The sequence below is a fragment of the Myxine glutinosa genome, chromosome 1 (assembly GCF_964187855.1).
Source record: "Myxine glutinosa chromosome 1, kmMyxGlut1.1, whole genome shotgun sequence".
Lineage (NCBI taxonomy): Eukaryota > Metazoa > Chordata > Myxini > Myxiniformes > Myxinidae > Myxine > Myxine glutinosa.
Window position 1 is genome coordinate 282,360,862 of NC_136261.1, and position 22,159 is coordinate 282,383,020.

Sequence of the window (22,159 nt, forward strand, 5' to 3'; positions counted from 1 at the left end):
TGATGGTACCATCATTCCCCAATGCTCTCAAAGCAATAAACTCACGATACGCCAAACGTGAGTGCAATGTAACAATCCCAAAGTCCGTGCATGAATCCCCAAGCTGGGCGAAGGTCGAAGTCATGCAGAACTGCAAGAACAATAGGCAGGTATCGGCACGGCTGCGGACGAGGAGTTACGAGGTGTGAGGTCGGGCCGATTGCGGCATGGGATAACGATCCCCCAAAACGTGAGTGCAATCCATGCCCCACATCCACCAACGACTAAGCCCATATGGAAACCAACGGCGATCAACACGATGAGGTCGATATGGGAATTAAGCCGATATGGAAACGAACGACGATCCACACGATGATGTCGAAATGGGAATCCCAATGACAAAACACTATGCACCAGGCTGACGGCCTCCTCGAGGAAAAATGGCTGATCGGCCTGTAATGGAGCGCGTGCTTTCCCGCCAACAATAGTTCACGCTTGGTACCAAAACCTGAGACGCAGGTTTAATTGCAATCACAATATGGGACGATGTCGCAGGCAATCCTTTTCATGGGAAGCCTCAATTCATTCGCAACCAATATCAAGGAAGTCTGCTCGCAGCCTCAATGCGACTCACGGCTGTCTCTTTCCCCTGCCGATTCCTTTTCCTTTCACCTCTTCCAGTTTCTCCCGTGTTTTTTCTTTTTCCTCCACAAACATTTCTTTTTACCTTCTACTAAAGTCATCTCCATTTCACACAGAAATCTTAACAACAATATTACCTGAAACTAAGAATCCTACAAGTATATTATAACAAAAAAGGCGGAAGTGACGAATCCTGAGATTGGCTGAGAGGCTGTAAAAAAAGTGTTACCTAAGAAAAGAAATTAGATGTTATTCATCTATTAGATGCTGGTATTCATGGATTGCTGGGTTATTAGGTTTGCCTCTGATTGATAAATATGCCCACGCTCATTTAAGGAGGATGAAGACGACAAACCACCACCTTCGACCGCTTCCGGAAGAGGTTTATTTTTATTAAAATGTCTTGTAATTGTTTGTTTGTTTTTACCCTGCAACAAAACAGTACAACAAAAATATCAAAATATGTCGTTATGGCAATCAGTAAAATAATTGTGGCGTTATATTGCAATGTCATTCCAACTTGTTTGGTTGTTTTTTGGGGATTCCATCCCGACATGGTTTTTATTCTTTTTTCTTCAATGTTTTTTACTGACATGTTAAAATAGATTTAAATAGTTTTAACTATATACACATATCTACTGAAATATTGAACTGTTTGACAGACAGGCAGATATTTTGAAGTGAACAATGGCTTACCTGCGTCCACTCCTACATTCGGTGCAGTTTTCCTCTGCAGGCACATCAGGTACTACCTCAACCTCAACCGGTATGACTGGAGCAATTGGGGTAAGATCTCTCATCTCAATGCTGTCCTTCTCCACAAGCTCCCCACGGTCAAACATCAGATGCAGTTGGTAGTTCATAGATTTTACAACCACGAAAAATGCCCCAACCACTCCACAGTAGATGGCAGCAGCAACCATGCTTGCAGGCAGCACCTGTAGAACAAGGGAATTTGTTCACGAGCAGCAAAAGGGAGAGAATCTCATTGAAGCAGCTATAATGTTTATCAAGATCAAATTATATACAATATACAGGGTGTTTCAAAAAAAGTGGACTATTTGAACGTTTTATTGTAGAAAATTACAAAAGGTAGCAAGATCAGTGATACATAAATGGAAAGCATACACCATGCCATTTTCAAATCACTCATACTGCTTGCAATTAACATTTTCAATATGTGCTCCACCTCTGTTCAAACAGACTTTGATCCTGACTGAAATTCTCCACAACTGGTCTGCAAGTGGCTGGAGTGGTAGCCTGGCGGTAGTCTTCCATATCCTGCTTCAGGACAGTGAGGGTTCGAAGTTTGTTGGTGTACACATGACTTTTGGCAGCGCCCCAAAATAATAAATCCAATGGATTCAAATCTGGGCTGTGGAGCACCCACTTATGCAACCACTTATGCACTGTGCCCAGGCTGAGGACATGATTTCCAAACAGCTGGTGGAACAAGTCGATGGTTTCACCTGCAGTGTGTGGTGGGTGGTGCACCGTCCTGCATTAACCATGCGAGTCTGAGTTGGTTTGGAGACGGTAGTTGAGCAAGATTAGCGTGGAATCGGCACAAGACTTCACGGTACTCGCCGTTGACCATCACCATCTTACCATTGACGTCCTCGAGCTAATACGGTCCCAGCATACCCCATCTGGCTTTCAATGCATACAGGGGCAAGTGGACTTGGGGCTGTTGAGAGACATCTCAGACACCTCCTCAGGAGGCTCAGCACCCCAGAAAATGTTGTTGTGATTTGTGATAGCCCCATTCAAATGGAAGTGTTCTTCATCACTGAACAACAAGGACTAGATCCAATTTGGGTACCTTTCCATTCAGTCACTGAACCAATCACACATTTTTACTCATTTTGCCATGTCATTCAGAACTAATCTGTGCCTTACAGATGTGATACAGGGGTAGAGCTTGAGTTCAGAAGTGAGAATGCACCACACAAATGAGGATGGAATCGCCAGTTCTAGGGAACGACGACGGTGGCATTCCTTAGGACAATCAAGAGCAGAAATTCTCAGAAGATTAATGTTCCCTTGGTCCTTGGTAGGACTTAGTGAGTGGCCACCGTTGCCTACGTTTAGATTTTTCACGCTTCCATGTGCTTGTAAGTGCTCCACAAACCACTGAATGCTCCCATCGGAAGGTCCATTATGGCTGTAAACATTGTAATACTGACAGTATCGTCGGCACACCTGCACGTAGGATTTTGCCCAACCCACAGTCATGATTTTCACTTTTTGTTCCACTGTGAAAACCACAGTTGATGTAGGGTCCTACTGACTACTTGTTACAAATGGCATACCACCACCACCATAACCTGCAAGAGAGAAGGCACGTGTGCTTCGCTCTTGGGGCCTGGGTTGTTGGCCTGGCACGTGTGCTCCTCTCTTGGCCTGGGTCACTATGCCGTGCTGACGATCGATCTCACTCTGCCTGTCCGTGTTGGGATCGTCGTTACCTGCTCGTGCTTCTCAGTGGCGACAACAGCACGGTTGGTGCCGCGATGAGAGGCATCCGGAGCATCGTAGCCTTTGTGATATCAGGTTCCCTACGTTTGTTTGTTTGTTCGTTCCCCTCCCCTCCCCCATCAAAATGTGCTGGGCCCATGTGATGTTTATCCGTAGTAATCGTCATAAGGCGTAGAATAATCTTAGCCTGGGTTTGTCTTCTTCTGCTTCTCGTCCCTTTTTCTTTGCTATTGAAATAATAATTACACTGTAAATATTTGTTAATAAATCAATTTGTTAAACGTTTTTCCTTTCTCTCTGTCCATGAAAGTCTTTTCCTTCATTGATCCACCATTGTTCGTATCCAGGTTAACATCGTCCGTAACAGTATTAGCATCCCTCTGGCGGTTACCAACGGTTTTCGCTCGGCCATCTAAATTTCCATCTAGGAACAAAGGAAACCGCCGGAGGGTATATACGGTGCGTTCTCCGATTGAGAGCATCATGTGGTACAGGTAAGCTATCGCGTGACAGACCAATTGGCGTTCGTAGTTGCTGATTCGCATCCTGCTAAGTACAAAGTTATTCGTGCGCGACAGTCGCAGGTCTGGTAAGTTTGGGAGGGAACGGAGGTTAAGCCCCTCGTAGTAAACCCAAACCCCAGGCGGTAACATATTCGGTCTTCAGGAGCAGGATTCCGCTCTGGCCACCGTAACAATATATATTTTATATATATATATATATATTTTATATATATATATATATATTTTGTATACATATATATACTTTATATACATATATATACTTTATATACATATATATACTTTATATACATATATATACTTTATATACATATATATACTTTATATACATATATATACTTTATATACATATATATACTTTATATACATATATATACTTTATATACATATATATATATATATATATATATATATATATATATACACAAAGAATTAAGTTAAGCACCCCCCCCGTTTTTTTACAACCTCGCACATTACAAGTTTGTTGTCGTCAAAACAGTGTAATATACCCATGATATTGCTATATTTTCTGGAGAAGTGATATCATGGTCACATAAAAACATAACAATCATGCCGTTTTCAATATTTTATTCTGAATAATTTAAGGTGAAAATTTTTGGGAATTTTAGGCATATTTTCACCTCAATTTAAGTATGGAGCTATAGGTCCATCACGGACAGTGTGGATGACGTTTATGTTTTCTAACGTACAGTCATTGTTCTGAGAAGACCTCTAGCGATCTTTGCGTCAATAACGTGTGTAGGACCCACGTGATCGTGCTGCACGAGCGATGGGCGTCACAGATGAGTGCACTCATCTGCATTTCATCAATGGATAATTGCTAATGTCATACCAATCATTATTTGATCTCACATACCTTAGAATATATGCCAATGTATACATATACACAAAGAATATATATTAGGGGGTGCTTACCTTAATTCGTTGTGTAGGGGTGCTTAACTTAATTCTTTGTGTATATATATATGTATATATATGTGTATATATATATATATATATATATATATATATATATATATATATATATATATATATATATATATATATATACATATATATATATACATATATACATATATACATATACATATATATATATATTGTTACGGACACGACTTAGATGTTGCTTGACCGAGCGGAATGGCCGCCGTGTTCGCACAGATTACCCGATTACACTCGAACGTTGGCCGAATCGCGCTATGCTAAATCAATGAAGGAAAGGACACAACGGCTGGGATTAAGGCAACGACACAAGGGGTACAGTTCTCAAGACCTCCGGAGGAGGATATAATATTGGTTATGCAGAACGGTTAGATTACACGGCAAGAGGTAAAGCACAGCAAGATGGGCACTTATACACGGTCTTATCTTATTCCCGACAGACCACAGACAAACGGGACAAGACTGACTTACACGGGGATTGATGGCAGGGGAGGGCAGGCAGTCGATAGCTCAAGGTGCACCTTGGCTCAGGGGCAGAATCGACCCGGTCCGGTCCAGAGAGGCGGGGAGGTATTTCTCAGCGCTAGGAGGTGGCGTCCTTTCTTCTCCAAGCTGAGGCGCATCTGACGTCACCTCCGTCTTCCTGCGCATGTCCAGCGGGGAGTCACACGCCCTCGGCTCGTTAGCTCCGCCCCAGATGGAATCGGTCCGCCGCTTTTTATTGGGTGCGGGGGGTTACCGGGCTCCGCCCTTGACGAGGAGCTGACAGTGAGCCCCTGCGTGGTAGCCCCGTCGGAGCACATGTTCAATGGCGGCTAACCAAGCCGGAGTGAGGACGCACACTCCCCGCGCCGCCGCCGCGCCGCCGCCGCTGTTGTTGTTGTTGGTGTTGTTGTTCCATGAGGAAGAGATGCGGGGAGGTATTGGGAGGTCCTAAACTTACTAATGGTGCCATACAATCACATTCTGGTGCAACGAAGAGTCAGAATTAATGGAAACGAGTCCTTAACTGACATAGACTAAGAATAACTAGCAAGATGTCCTATAGTTGTCTACGTGAGATGCGGTGAACCTGGGCACGACATTTAATGGGGGAAAAAGGGGAAGGTCGGGGCTACAGAGTGTTGTTTACAGACAATGGGACTAGGGAATGGGGGATGGGGGATTGGGGATAGTTGGGGAGTATTGGGGAAATAGGGGAATATTTACAAGCGGATATGGATGGAGGCCAAATCCCATATCCGCAACATTGCACCCTTCTCTACCTCGGGGCGTCCCGACCCGATAAATTTTTACCTACGTTAGTGTGGCACTCAGATGTAGTTCCCTCTACTATTAACTCAACCCTGAGTGCGACAGTTTTACAGATGTTCACAAATGAGTAAATATGTCCCCCTGCGACGTTGCACCCTTCTCCTCACCGAAACACACCCACAGGATAACCGAATCGCGGAAAGAATCCTCAAACTAAACATACAGCCGGTAGGGAGCATTATTTACACAAGACTACACTGATATTTACACTACGATCCAGGACCTGCTCTTTGAAGAACACATGCAGATGTTATGCATAGAGAGAGCACCATGCCAGCATCGATACACCAACCCACGAGTGCCCTGTGGCCTTACGGCCTTTAATAATGTGCAGAGCACCCCATCCAAGCACCAAAAGCACCACCCTTATTCATACAGTCAGCACCATCCGGTGCACCAATAAAGTGTTCAACAATCACCGGTGGTTTCGCAGCCGGCCGATGTTCTGCCGCTGGTCTTGCCTTGGAGCCCACTTGGTGTTCTGGCTTCCTTAGAAATAAAGAAAGGCGCCAACCGCGTCCATTTCTAAATTGTGGCCGTCAGGGGGCCAACTAAAAGTGGTTCACCTGTATGGCATAGGTGCCACGTTGACCCATAGGTCCATCCACGGGTGGTGCTTGCCCGCAGAAGAACTGCGGTCCATGGTGGGCGGCCACAAAAATTGCGGTCCATATGGTGTATCGATCCAGGCAGCAAGCAGCGAAAGTGCAGGCCCACAACTGCAGAGCCGGCACCTCTCTCTCCTCTCTCTCTGCCCCAAAGCCAGATCCTCGGAGGTGGGAGACAAAAAGAAGCAAGCGAGTAAGGTGGTAAGGGCGCAAAAGTGCACGCAATATTAGGTAATGCACACTAGGGGCACATGGGAACCAGGTGAGACAGGTACGTTCCTACCGTACGCCCCCCCCCCCCCCCCCCAACCAGGTAACCTACATTGCCCCTCCCTTACCCCTTACTGTATCCACAAAACACAACACTACCCATAAACATCTACTTTACACATCAACAAACGTCCCTACTGTCTTCCCCGTTCCTCCCATAAACCAAATTCGTCTTCTCTCCCTCCTAACCAATCAAATTTGCCATTTCCAACTCTCATCAAAATTTGCCATCACCAATTCATCCTAAGGAGGGAGAGATGGAATCACCCCAATCTCTCATCCACGTCGTGATGCGTCTCACAAATCCACACAGCAATTCTCATTTCCTGCACACAGAACAAAGAAAACACAGGTGTGGAGTCATCATCATCACCTCAGGTAAGTGGCTGCGTATGGTGCGACAGGTTCATCAATCCTAACTATTTCCTAAATGACTTTAACAACTTTACATTACCCGGGGTCTTTCCCTGCCAATCCATTGGCCAACTTACACTATGGGTTCTAAAAACCAATTCCCATTGACCAAACTGTGGTGCTTTTCAATTTGGGGTCTCACTCCCCCGATTCATCTCCCGGTGCCCTCGCACAATTTCTGGGCTGTGACGTGTAGCTCTCCCAGCAGGTCTACCCACCTGCACACCTCCACCACTGCAGTTGCCACCCGAGCTTACCTAGCTCCTCCCCCTAACCTAACTAACTGGGGAAGGCCCTCTCCTGGCTCTGTCACCCCCTGGTGCCCTCTGGCACTGGGCTACCCGGGTCCGTCCTCCGGATCCTCGGGCCCCATCCACAACTACCGGCTCCCAGAGCCCACCTGCGGCCTCACCTGGCCGACATCCTCACAGTGGTGGAGTGCCCAAACCAACTACACACACTAACAGGCTACACGCCCAGCCATTTCCACAACACTAATGCACCCATCCACAATACCATTCTGCAACCGCACCACAAATGCCAATATCCAACCACAATTTACCTATACCCTCTACCTAACACTTACACTACCCGCCCCGGGTACTCGTGAAAGGGGTCCACTCTTCCCCCATCCACACCTTCGCACCATGCACACCACTCCGTACCACTTACTCCAACTCTCTCCACACCACTCATTCCAATACTCCATGTGTTCCACACACCTGTACTTGCACACCTGTGCTCTCACACCTGGTGCCACCTGCACCCTTCTCTCCCCAAGCGCATTCGCGCTGATCCACAACACTCACTACTCATACACTGCTCCACACACCTGTCCAGTTCTCACACAGCATCATCTCATCTAACGACTCCCCTCTGAAACTTGCGCTTCCCAGTCGTCCCTTTAAACTATTGTGCTCCCTCGTCATTATCATCCACACTAATCTACCTGCGTCCCCACTACAGGTATCCTTGTCACTAACTAACCTTAACGTTACCTAATGTCATCTTCTAGGGCCCTATAAATATAACCTAACCCACCCGGGCTAGTTTTCACTGCCATACACCCCATAATCTATTGCTCCTTTGCCCCACAGTTTGTGAGGGATGACAGAGTTGCCATCCCACCACATCGGGCATCTCCCACTACCAATTGTGCACATCAAATTTCAACAAATCAAAAATTTGCCAATCACTACTCATCATCTGCCAATCATTGCTGCCAATCCTTTGCCAATCATCAAATTTTGTTTTTTTCTAATTTTGGGTCCAAAACACTAACCTCATCACACAGTCTACTCACTAATGCCTCTCGGTGCGCCAATTCCTGTCCAAAGCCCGGCTTCGTAAAGCCGAGCCATGAATGCGGGTTGTTCTGTGCCAGCGGCTGGATGCGTCCGGCATTCGGTGCAGGGAAGGAGGTTTACCCGGGCCGAGATCCCACGCACCACCTCGGCGCGGAGCCATCCAATGTCCGGATCTCGACCTGCCGGCACGTCTCAATAGAAAGTGGTCGCCATGACGACCCTTCCTATCGGGCTGCCCGCTCCGCCTAGTGGAGCCCGGACGCGGCCGTTCCACGCGAGGCCCAGCGTGGATCGCGCACGGCGGTCCTTTCGAACCCGCCGTGGCTCGGATCCCCGCTGGTTCTCGCGGCACGCGAAGCCCGGCACGCACCGAGGGCCCGCTTCGGCTAAAAGTCGACCTAACCTCTAACCCGGTTACCGTCGATGCTTCACCTGCATGCTTACATGCATACGCTACCCCTTTCTTGCTCATACATGCAGCCGTTTCCATGCTCCTCGTCGTACCTTCTCTAACACACCCAGGTACCCTCATTCCACTCCCAGCCTTGGTCACACACCTGACCACCGAACACTTTGGCACACATTCGTTGGTCGCACACCTCACCAACACACCTCTTCGCGCCCCCTCCTCGGTCACCTCCTCTGTGACAATCACAGGTGTGCCCTCACTCGCACACCCAACCACGTGCCTCACTACCAACTCCAGCGTGCATTCCCACTCACGCTCTACCATTCCAGGTGTGCATCCTTCCATTCCAGGTGTACATCCTCGCTCACCTGTCACAACCAACTCACACTCCTTGTCACTCTCACTACTCTCACCTCCACTCTTGACAGCGCACTCTTTCCTCATGCACCTGTCCGTTACACACCTTTCTCGCGCACACCCTTGCGCACACTCTCCCGTCACACCCTCTGTAACACTCACCACAGGTGTACACTCTTCCTTGCCTTTGACAGCGCACTCTTTCCCCATGCACCTGTCCGTCACACACCTTTCTCGCGCACACTCTTGCGCACACTCTCCCATCACACCCTCTGTAACACTTACCACACCGCGCGTCCATGTGCTCCCTCGCACCCGTGCTACGACCGACTCACTCTCGCCAGCACCCTCACTCCTTGGCACGCACTTTTTCCTCACACACCCCAGAGTCGGACTTTCTCGCACACCTCCTTTTTCGCACACCAGACCTGTCGCACACTTCACCAACGACCTCTCACGAACACCCGGGTCCATCTCGACCCCCAAGCTTCTTAAATCACCTGGCGCATCATACGCACGACCATATTGGTCACCACTTACACCGGGTCCTCTTCCTCTTCACTTCTCCTCCATCACCTGCGAATCCCTCATCCGGTTAATGAGCACATCATCACGATCCAAACACAGACTTTGGACCAATTCTTTTACTTCCTCCTTTATCTCTTTCTTATCCTCTCTCCGTCGCTTCTTAATTTCGCTCACCCCTTCTTCCACTTCTTCTAATTTCTGCTTCACCTCTTTTATGTCCCGGTACGTCTCCTCAAGCTCGTCCTCTAAGGCTACCTTGACCGTTTCCATGTGCGTCCTCACCTGCCGGTCCTTCGTCTCCATTACCTCTGTCACCTCGTCCAACCTCGTTGTCAGTCCCTCACGTACCATCTGACATTGCCTCTTTGTCGCTATCAAGTCGTTTTTTATGTCGTTTTGTGTCGCTTTTAACCCTCCTAGTACCGCAGTGTTCCTTTGTACCTGCTCCACTAACTCCGTCTGTCCCACCGTCAGCTGTTCCACCTCCTGCGTCAGGTCCTCTATGCCACCTTGCAATTTTACAGTCCCCTTTCTCACCTCTTTCTCCATGTGCTCCTTACAGTGCCTCACCTCCTCGCGCACTCCTCCGACCTCCTCACTCACACCTCTTCTGATCTCTTCTCCCATCACTCGCATCTCCTGCCCAGATGCCACCCTCATATGCTCCATTTCCTCCCTGTGAGCATCCAGTTTAGTTTCTACCCCCATTCTGACCCCCTCTATCTGCTGCCCCATTTGTTTAACTTCCCTTTCCGCTTGGTCCCTCATGTCCCTCAATTTGCCTTCCATACTGTTTTCTAACCCCTCTAACCCCTTTTGCATCCCTTCCATTTGATTCTCTTGAGCGGCCATTCTGTTTTCTACCCCCATTAACCCATGTTTCACCCCTTCTATCCCATTGTCTAACCCCTCTAATTTCTTGTCTAATCCCTCACCGGTACCCCTCGCTTCGTCCCTCATTACCCCCATTTGGCCTTCCAATCGCTCACCCTGAGCATCCATCTGGTTCCCCATTACCCCCATTTGGTCTTCCAATCGCTCACCCTGAGCATCCATCCGGTTCCCCATTACCCCCATTTGGTTTCCCATTACCCCCAATTGCTCACTATTCTTTTCCATAAGGGCCGTCATTTGCATCATAAATTGCTCCATGAGGGCCTGCATTTGGGCCATCCCTCCCACTTGTGCAGCGGGTGCGGCCGCCGTAGCTATGTGCGAGGCGCCATTTTGCGCGCCCGCAACCTCGTGCGCGACGACGCCATTTTGCGACCCTGCTACCCTCACTGCTTCGCTCTCCTCATGTCCCTCAATTTGGTCCTGGATCGACCCTGCCTCACTCTCCTCTACCGGAACCCAGCCATCTTGATCTGCCATAGCGCGACTTTCAAAATTCGGGTTTTTATTTTTGTAAAACAAAATCAAATTTCGCCGTTATAATTTCGAGGGCGTAAAACGCGCTCCGGGTCCAATCCCACTTCCCGACACCAATTGTTACTCTAATAGTACAATTGGTGTTCCAAAATTTGGGCCTAACAAATTTAGTCCCAGGTCCGAATCCAACTCCTGACAACCAATTGTTACGGACACGACTTAGATGTTGCTTGACCGAGCGGAATGGCCGCCGTGTTCGCACAGATTACCCGATTACACTCGAACGTTGGCCGAATCGCGCTATGCTAAATCAATGAAGGAAAGGACACAACGGCTGGGATTAAGGCAACGACACAAGGGGTACAGTTCTCAAGACCTCCGGAGGAGGATATAATATTGGTTATGCAGAACGGTTAGATTACACGGCAAGAGGTAAAGCACAGCAAGATGGGCACTTATACACGGTCTTATCTTATTCCCGACAGACCACAGACAAACGGGACAAGACTGACTTACACGGGGATTGATGGCAGGGGAGGGCAGGCAGTCGATAGCTCAAGGTGCACCTTGGCTCAGGGGCAGAATCGACCCGGTCCGGTCCAGAGAGGCGGGGAGGTATTTCTCAGCGCTAGGAGGTGGCGTCCTTTCTTCTCCAAGCTGAGGCGCATCTGACGTCACCTCCGTCTTCCTGCGCATGTCCAGCGGGGAGTCACACGCCCTCGGCTCGTTAGCTCCGCCCCAGATGGAACCGGTCCGCCGCTTCTTATTGGGTGCGGGGGGTTACCGGGCTCCGCCCTTGACGAGGAGCTGACAGTGAGCCCCTGCGTGGTAACCCCGTCGGAGCACATGTTCAATGGCGGCTAACCAAGCCGGAGTGAGGACGCACACTCCCCGCGCCGCCGCCGCCGCTGTTGTTGTTGTTGGTGTTGTTGTTCCATGAGGAAGAGATGCGGGGAGGTATTGGGAGGTCCTAAACTTACTAATGGTGCCATACAATCACATTCTGGTGCAACGAAGAGTCAGAATTAATGGAAACGAGTCCTTAACTGACATAGACTAAGAATAACTAGCAAGATGTCCTATAGTTGTCTACGTGAGATGCGGTGAACCTGGGCACGACATTTAATGGGGGAAAAAGGGGAAGGTCGGGGCTACAGAGTGTTGTTTACAGACAATGGGACTAGGGAATGGGGGATTGGGGATAGTTGGGGAGTATTGGGGAAATAGGGGAATATTTACAAGCGGATATGGATGGAGGCCAAATCCCATATCCGCAACAATATATATACATATACATATATATATATACATACACATATATATATATATATATATACATATACATATATATATATATACATATATATATATATATATATATATACATATATATATATATATACATATATATATATATATTGTTACTGATCGCGGATTAAGATGTTATTTACCGAGCGGTGGTATTGCCGCGACCGTTACAGGATCCCTGACTCACCCGATTCACCCAGAACTTTGGCCGGATCGCACCGCAGCTGCTCAATGAGGGGAAAAGACTAAAACGACGAATGCAAAGAGGAAAAGGAATAAAACGAATAGACGGACAGAAGAGTAATTGGATTTATTATTTACACAAGCAAAAAGGAGCAATCAAGGTTTATTTACAACACATAAGACGCAGGTGACACAGTGCAAATTTTAGCTTACCTACAGACTTAATTAAATACCCAGGGACAGAACAAACAAAACAAACTCACGTATACAAGAAGGGTGGAAAGGCAGGAGGTGGATGGCTGGAGGGAGAGGAAAGGTCCAAGGGGGTCCTGCAGCTCAACCGGCGCGTTTAGCAGCCGCCGTTCCTTTTCGGCCCTGCTCCAAACCGCCGTTCAGGCCCCCTTTGGCTGTTGGGTGTTCTTGCTGCTGCGGCCTCCGCTGCGTTCCCAGGACTTGTCTGACTCGTTGGTCCACACCCTCAACTCTTTCTTGGTCCCTCACTCTTTACCACCGACTCCTCACCGCAACCAACGCAACCACTTGACCACCACCTCTACTGACTGACTCTTCACCACTCTCCACTTGACGACCGACTCTCAACCAACTCAGACCAACTCACAACTCACTTCCGTGCGCGCCTTTTATAGCGCCTCCAGCGATTAAGCCGCCGGCGTTTTGGACACGCCCATCGGGGTGCTCACCTCGGCCCTGGTTGGTCGCGCGACCCTCGGGCTCCGCCCTGGATGACGACGGGCGGGCACGCCCCTCTTCCCCTCTATGACGAGGTGGAGACACGCCTTTCTTCTCCGACCCTGCCTCGTGGTCAATGGCGGTTATTGGAGGGGAGGTGATTGGGAATCGAGGGCTCAGCAATGACGAGAGGGGATGTGATAGGAAATGGAGGTTTTGGGGATGGGAATGAAAGGGTATCTATTCTCTTTCACTGGTGCAATGGAGTACTTCAATTAATGGGAGACACAGCCTTACCCTAAAACACAGAATAAGAGATAACTATCAACAGGGGTATTCTATTACTTGGCTGATGTGTATGCTTGTGGACTAATTATGGGATGCCCTTTCACCTTTACACAGCTCCGGAGGTAGGGGGGCGCAGAATAAACAATAATAATAATAGTACAGCACACAATCAAAAAATATACAGTCCACATCTCCGCAACACTGCACCCTCCTCCTCTTAGGCACGTCCCGGGCCTACAACTTTTACTTTTAGTGTGACACGTAGGTGTAGTTCCCTCTACTTTTAACCTGACCCTGAGTGCGACAGTTTTAAAACATAAATAAATGTGTCCCGCTGCTCCATTGCACCCTGCCTAACAGACTTACGCCCACAGTTAACCGAATTGCGGAATGGTCTTCAAACTATACACTGACGGTGGGAAGCATTATTTACAATGACGCTATTTTTATTTACAAAACTAACCCAGGACCTGTAATTGTTCTTTATGGGGGGGAGACAGTCTGCTCTGCATCGACGCACCATGAAAGCACCCAAAAACGCACCAATACACACCCAAGCACCAATCGGTGCAGTCACCATTGTTCATCAATAAAATAAAGCCAACAAACCCAAACCCTGCAGGTGTCTCTTGCTCTTCGGCTCCCTCTGCTGGTTATTATTATTTTCCTGGTGTTGTCATCTTCCCTTGCTGGCGGCCTATTTGCAATAAAAGAATGCACCTAACGTGTCCGTTTTTATTTTATTTATGGCCCACAGGGGCCGACTACGTGTGGTTCACCTGTGGGGCATCGGTGCCCTGTGGCCAAGGTCCGCCAGCAAGATTTCGGGCCCTCATGGCCGGTTCCAGCAGAGGGGCCATGCCCCAACCCATGGGGTCCATAAGTGGTGCTCGGCCACAGACATGTGGTCCATAATGTGGTGCATCGATGCAGACAGCTGGTTCTGGGAATTTCGGGCGCACAATGGCCGACCCACGCACGCTCCCCTCGGCACCCAGTGGCGCACAGGTCATGTGGGAGACAAAAGGGGAAAGACAATTGAGCGAGGGGTAAGGTCACAAGGGTACACATCAATAAGGCAATGCAAGGCGAAATGCGTACGGAGGGCGAAGTGAGAAAGCTCGTCCCTACCGTACGTCACCCCCCTGTCACCTACCCTACCCTTGCCCTTACCCCATATGTACAAAAATCTACACATTTACAAATTCGTCACTACTGTCACGTCTTCCCCATATTTCCCCTATACCAAATTCGTCTCCACAATCCCTCTACTTCAAAATTTGCCATCACCAAATTCATCATCAATCCTCATAAGGAGGCAGAGATGGAACATCAAAGCACAATGTCACACCCACGTCATGATGCGTCTCACCATCCAAACATTTGCACAGTAAAAATAACAAAACATGGCATGGTGCGGAGTACCTGTCACCTCAGGTGAGTGGATGCAGATGGTGCGAGGAGACTTCATCCTAACTACTTTCTAAATGACATTAACACACTTTACACTACCCGGGGTCTTTCCCCGCCAATTCATTGGCCAACTTATACTATGGGTTCTAAAAACCAATTCCCATTGACCAATCTGTGGTGCTTCTCAATTTGGGGTCTCACTCCCCCGATTCATCTCCCGGTGCCTCGCACAATTTCTGGGCTGCGACGTGTAGCTCTTCCAGCAGGTCTACCCACCTGCACACCTCCACCACTGTAGTTGCCACCCGAGCTTACCTAGCTCCTCACCCTAACCTAACTAACTGGGGACAGCCCCTCCTGGCTCTGTCACCCCATGGTGCCCTCTGGCACTGGGCTACCCGGGTCCGTCCTCCGGATCCTCGGGCCCCATCCACAACAACTACTACCGGCTCCCAGAGCCCACCTGCGGCCTCACCTGGCCGACATCCTCACAGTGGTGGAGTGCCCAACCAACAACACACACTAACAGGCTACACGCCCAGCCATTTCCACAACACTAATGCACCCATCCAAAGACCATTCTTTCACCCGCACCACAGATGCCAATATCCAACCACAATTTACCTGTACCCTCTACCTAACACTTACACTACCCGCCCCGGGTATCCGTGATGGGGGTCCACTCTTCCCCCATTCACACCTTCGCACCATCCACTCCACTCCACAATTGCCACCATACTCACTCCACGACCATCCATTCCAATACTCCATACCATTTATTCCATACACCTGTCCTTCATTCACCTGTCGTTGCACACCTGTGCAATCCTACCTGGTGCCACCTGCACCCTCCTCCTCTTCCTGGACCAGTTCGTCAACACAACACACAATCACCACTACTCCCTCATACACTGCTCCACACACCTGTTCAGTTGCACACCTGTGCAATCACACCTGTTCAATCACACCTGTTCCATCCTCAAACACACGGCATCATCTCAGCTAACTACTCCCTTCTGAAACTTGCGCTTCCCAGTCGTCCCTTTAAACTATTGCGCTCCCTCGTCATTATAATCCACACTAATCTACCTGCGTCCCCACTACAGGTATCAGTCACTAACTAACCTTAACGTTACCTAATGTCATCTTCTAGATCCCTAACAATATAACCTAACCCACCCGGGCTAGTTTTCACTGCCATCAACCCCATAAACTATAGCGCATTTGCCCCACTTTGTGAGGGATGACAGAGTTGCCATCCCACCACATCGGGCATCTCCCACTACCAATTTTGCACATCAAATTTCAGCCAATTCAAAAATTTTCCATTTACTGCCAATTCTACCCATTATCTGCCAATCATTACTGCCAATCATCAAATTTTGCTTTTTTTCTAATTTCGGGGCCAAAACACTATCCTCATCACCCGTCTACTTATTACATCCTCTCGGTACGCCAATTCCCTTCTAAAGCTCGGCTTCGTACAGCCGAGCAATGAACGCGGGTTCTTTGGTGCCGGCGGCTGGATGCGTCCGGCACTCGGTGCAGGGACGGGGGCTTACCCGTGCCGAGATCCCACGCCCCACCTCGGCGCGGAGCCATCCAATTTCCCGATCTCGACCTGCTGGCACATCTCAATAGAAAGTGGTCGCCATGACGACCCTTCCTATCGGGCTGCCCGCTCCGCCTAGTGGAGCCCGGACGCGGCCGTTCCAAGCGAGGCACAGCGTGGATCGCGTACGGCGGTTCTTTCGAAACCGCCGTGGTTCGGATCCCCGCTGGTCCTCGCGGCACGCGAAGCTGCCCGACGCGCACCGAGGGCCCGATTCGGCTATAAGTCGTTCTAACCTTTAACCCGGTTACCGTCGATGCCTCACCTGCATGCTTATACGCATACGCTACCCCTTTCTTGCTCATACATGCAGCCGTTTCCATGCTCCTCGTCGTACCTCTTCTTACACACCTCGGTACACTCATTCCGCTCACCGACTTGGTCACACATCTGACCACCGAACACCTTGGCACACATTCGTCGCTCGCACACCTCACCAACACACCTCTTCGCGCCCCCTCCTCGGTCACCTCCTCTGTCACCTCCTCTGTGACAATCACAGGTGTGCTCTCACTCGCACACCCAACCACGTGCCTCACTACCAATTCCAGCGTGCATTCCCACTCACGCTCTACCATTCCAGGTGTGCATCCTTCCATTCCAGGTGTACATCCTCGCTCACCTGTCACAACCAACTCACGCTCCTTGTCACTCTCACTACTCTCACCTCCATTCTTGACAGCGCACTCACCCTTTCTCTCGACAGCACACTCTTTCCTCATGCGCCCATCCGTTACACACCTTTCTCGCGCACACTCTCCCGTTACACCCTCTGTAACACTCACCACAGGCGTGCATTCTCCCTTACTCTTGACAGCATGCGCTTTCCCCATGCACCCGTCCGTTACACACCTTTCTCGCGCATCCTTTTGCGCACACTCTTCCGTTACTTCCTCCGTAACACTTACCACACCGCGCTTCCATGCACCCCCTCGCACACGCGCTTCGACAAACTCACTCTTGACGGCACACTCACTCCTCGGCGTGCACTTTTTCCTCACACACCCCATGGTCGGACATTCTCGCACACCTCTTTTTTCGCACACCAGACCTGTCGCACACTTCACCAACGGCCTCTCACGAACACCCGGATCCAAACCAATCCCCAAGCCGACTGAAGCTTTCCTCACATCATATACATTGCCACTCACCTCCGTACCTCGTCGTCGCACCTCCTTTGCCACCTGCAAACTCTTTATTCGGTTAGTGAGCATCACATCATGAGTTGAGCACCGACCTTGCACATATGCCATCACCTCCTCCTGGATTTCTCTTTTAGTTTCTGTCCGTCCCTTCTTAATTTCACTCACCTCTTCTTCCACTTCCTCTAATTTTTGTTTAACCTCTTTTATTTCTCGGTGCGTCTCCTCAAGTTCGTCCTCTAAGGCTACCGTGACCGTCTCTATGTGCATCCTCACCTGCCGGTCCTTTGTCTCCATTATCTCTGTCACCTCGTCCACTCTCATTGTCAGTTCCTCCCGTACCATCTGACATTGCCTCTGCGTCGCTATTAATTCGTTTTTAATTTCTTTTTGTGTCGCCTTTAACCCTCCTAGTACCGCAGTGTTCTTTTGAACCTGCTCCACTAACTCCGTCTGTCCCTCCGTCAGCTGTTCCACCTCCTCCGTCAGATCTTCTATTCCCCCTTGTAACTTCGCCGTATTATTTCTCACTTCTTTCTCCATACGCTTCTCACCTCGCTTTACCTCCTCGCGTAGCCCCGAGACCTCCTCACCCACACCTCGTCGTATCTCCTCTTTCATCTCCCCCATCTCTTTTGTAGATGCCACCCTCATCTGTCCCAATTCATCCCTCTGAGCATCCAGTTTACTTTCTAACCCGATTTGCACCTCCTCTATCTGGTTTCCCATTCGTTTGATTTCCCTGGCAGATTGTTCCCCTAGTTCCCGCAATTTGTCCTCCATCCTATTTTCTAGCCCCATTAACCCATTTTTCATCCCCTCTATCTGATTCTCCTGGGCAGCCATTCTATTTTCCACCCCCGTTAACCCATGTCTCACCTCTTTTATCCCGTCGTCTAACCCCTCAAAATGATTGTCTAACTTCCCAAATTTCTTGTCTAACTCCTCAAAATTATTGTCTAACTTCCCAAATTTCTTGTCTAACTCCCCGATTTGATTTCCTAGTCGCTCCCCCATTCTGTTTTCCATTCCCTCCATTTCCCTGGCTCTTTTTTCGTTGTCGCACTTCGACTGTGCCATGTATTCGCTAAACCGTGCCATGAACTGCTGCATGTTAAAGCCCGCTGATACAGCGGGCTCGGCTACCGCGCGCTCGTGCGAGGCGCCTCTTTGCGCACCTGAAACCTCGTGCGCGAGAGCGCCATTTTGTGCGTCTGATACACCCTCAACCACCTCATTGCTCTCCTCCTCCCTTTCCTCCACATACATTTCCCCGAGGTCCTGGGTCGATTCTACCCCGTCTATCTCTCCTACCGGCATCCCGTCGCCTTGACCAGCCATGGCGCGATTTCAAAATTCGGGTTTTGTAAAACAAAACAAATTTCGGCAGCTCCAAATTTTGACCAAATTTTTTTCTAGATGTTTTAAAAATTTGGTTCGGGCCCCGAATCTCACTCCCAGACACCAATTGTTACTGTACTAACACAATTGGTGTTCCAAAATTTGGGCCTAACAAATTTAGTCCCAGGTCCGAATCCAACTCCTGACAACCAATTGTTACTGATCGCGGATTAAGATGTTATTTACCGAGCGGTGGTATTGCCGCGACCGTTACAGGATCCCTGACTCACCCGATTCACCCAGAACTTTGGCCGGATCGCACCGCAGCTGCTCAATGAGGGGAAAAGACTAAAACGACGAATGCAAAGAGGAAAAGGAATAAAACGAATAGACGGACAGAAGAGTAATTGGATTTATTATTTACACAAGCAAAAAGGAGCAATCAAGGTTTATTTACAACACATAAGACGCAGGTGACACAGTGCAAATTTTAGCTTACCTACAGACTTAATTAAATACCCAGGGACAGAACAAACAAAACAAACTCACGTATACAAGAAGGGTGGAAAGGCAGGAGGTGGATGGCTGGAGGGAGAGGAAAGGTCCAAGGGGGTCCTGCAGCTCAACCGGCGCGTTTAGCAGCCGCCGTTCCTTTTCGGCCCTGCTCCAAACCGCCGTTCAGGCCCCCTTTGGCTGTTGGGTGTTCTTGCTGCTGCGGCCTCCGCTGCGTTCCCAGGACTTGTCTGACTCGTTGGTCCACACCCTCAACTCTTTCTTGGTCCCTCACTCTTTACCACCGACTCCTCACCGCAACCAACGCAACCACTTGACCACCACCTCTACTGACTGACTCTTCACCACTCTCCACTTGACGACCGACTCTCAACCAACTCAGACCAACTCACAACTCACTTCCGTGCGCACCTTTTATAGCGCCTCCAGCGATTAAGCCGCCGGCGTTTTGGACACGCCCATCGGGGTGCTCACCTCGGCCCTGGTTGGTCGCGCGACCCTCGGGCTCCGCCCTGGATGACGACGGGCGGGCACGCCCCTCTTCCCCTCTATGACGAGGTGGAGACACGCCTTTCTTCTCCGACCCTGCCTCGTGGTCAATGGCGGTTATTGGAGGGGAGGTGATTGGGAATCGAGGGCTCAGCACTGACGAAAGGGGATGTGATAGGAAATGGAGGTTTTGGGGATGGGAATGAAAGGGGATCTATTCTCTTTCACTGGTGCAATGGAGTACTTCAATTAATGGGAGACACAGCCTTACCCTAAAACACAGAATAAGAGATAACTATCAAACAGGGGTATTCTATTATTTGGCTGACGTGTATGCTTGTGGTACCCTCTACCTAACACTTACACTACCCGCCCCGGGTATTCGTGATGGGGGTCCATCCTTCCCCCATTCACACCTTCGCACCATCCACTCCAATCCATAGTTTCCACCATACTCACTCCACGACCATCCATTCCAATACTCCATATATTCCACACTACCATTTATTCCACACTCCCATTTATTCCATACCCTGTTGGTGCACACCTGTGCACTCACACCTGGTGCCACCTGCACCCTCCTTCCTTCCTGGACCATTTGGTCAACACCACACGCAATCACCACTACTCCCTCATACACTGCTCCATACACCTGTTAAGTTGCACACCTGTGCAATCACACCTGTTCAATCACACCTGTTCACCATACACTTCCAATCCTTAAACACACGGCATCATCTCATCTAACTACTCCCCTCTGAAACTTGCGCTTCCCAGTCGTCCCTTTAAACTATTGCGCTCCCTCGTCATTATCATCCACACTAATCTACCTGCGTCCCCACTACAGGTATCAGTCACTACTAACCTTAACGTTACCTAATGTCATCTCTCTAGATCCCTACACACGATATATCCTAACCCTCCCGGGCTAGTTTTCACTGCCATAAACCCCATAAAACTAGTGCTCCTTTGCCCCCCTGCTGTGAGGGATGGTGGATTGGCCATGCCATCACATGGGGCATCCCTTACTACCATCCCCCCAGTCCTCTGACGCTACGAGCCCCCGTCGCAAGAGGTACTGGGTCCTGCCTCGGCATCTAGAGCCGAGGCGATCCATGAGGGCGCCTGCTCGCCGGCATAAGGTCTTATCCGGTTGGCATGGACGATCCGAGGGGGGGCCCGTGGCCCCATTTTGATCTTAATGACGTCACAGATTTGCGACAGGACGACTCCCGGGCCTTGCCAGGGGGAGGTGAGTTTTGGGCACCTGCCCTTTCGCCTCCGGGGATTAAAGAACCAAATCTTCATCCCCGGAGCGTATTGACTCCCTCGCTCCGGTCGTCGTACCTGCGCTTCATCTTGGCCCCCGCCAGATGGAGCTGGCGGTGGGCGAAGGCATGGACCCGCTCCATGCCTTCCTCCAGGTGACGTGCGTAACCCTCCCTCGGCGGTGTATCCGTGGTGTCTGGCACGGGACCGCATAGCAAGTCGGCGGGAGCCCGTAACTCCCGCCCATACATAAGCAACGCTGGACTGCATGCGGTGGCCCCGTGCTGCTAGTTCGGTAGGCCATCAACAGGTACGGGAGATGTTCGTCCCAGTCATCCTGACGGGTGGTGGTGAACAATGCCAGTTGTTGGATCAATGTTCTGTTGAATCTTTCCACCATCCCGTCAGATTGTGGCCGCAAGGGCGTGGTTCTGGTCTTTCGAATTGACAGGAGGCTGCACACATCTTTTAATAATTGACTCTCAAAATTTCGTCCCTGATCGGTGTGCAGCTCCTGTGGAATCCCGTGCCGACATACAAATCCTTCTACGAAGGCCTGTGCTACCACCCCTGCTTCTTGGTTGGGGAGGGCATAGGCCTCCGGCCACTTGGTGAAATAGTCCATTACAACGTGGATATACTTATTACCTTGGCGGGTGCGGGGCAACGGTCCTAGAATATCCATAGCCACCCGCTCAAGGGGGGCCCCCACCTGATGTAATTGAAGGGGGGCCCTCATCCTCCGTGCTG

The 22,159-nt window shown here is 49.7% G+C and overlaps 1 protein-coding gene across 3 annotated transcripts in view; it reads right to left on the bottom strand.

Moving 5' to 3' along the window:
• The window catches only part of LOC137438402 (pecanex-like protein 1), a 224,450-nt gene that overhangs the window by 172,973 nt on the left and 29,318 nt on the right, over window positions 1–22,159 (bottom strand). For 2 of the 3 annotated variants that reach the window (XM_068133529.2, XM_068133523.2), the window contains exon 2: window positions 1,318–1,559. In XM_068133529.2, the coding sequence (XP_067989630.2) occupies window positions 1,318–1,559 (242 nt within the window). Of the gene's footprint in view, window positions 1–1,317; window positions 1,560–6,463; window positions 6,625–22,159 lie in introns of those variants that run through there. The other variant, XM_078767011.1, reaches the window with a different exon arrangement.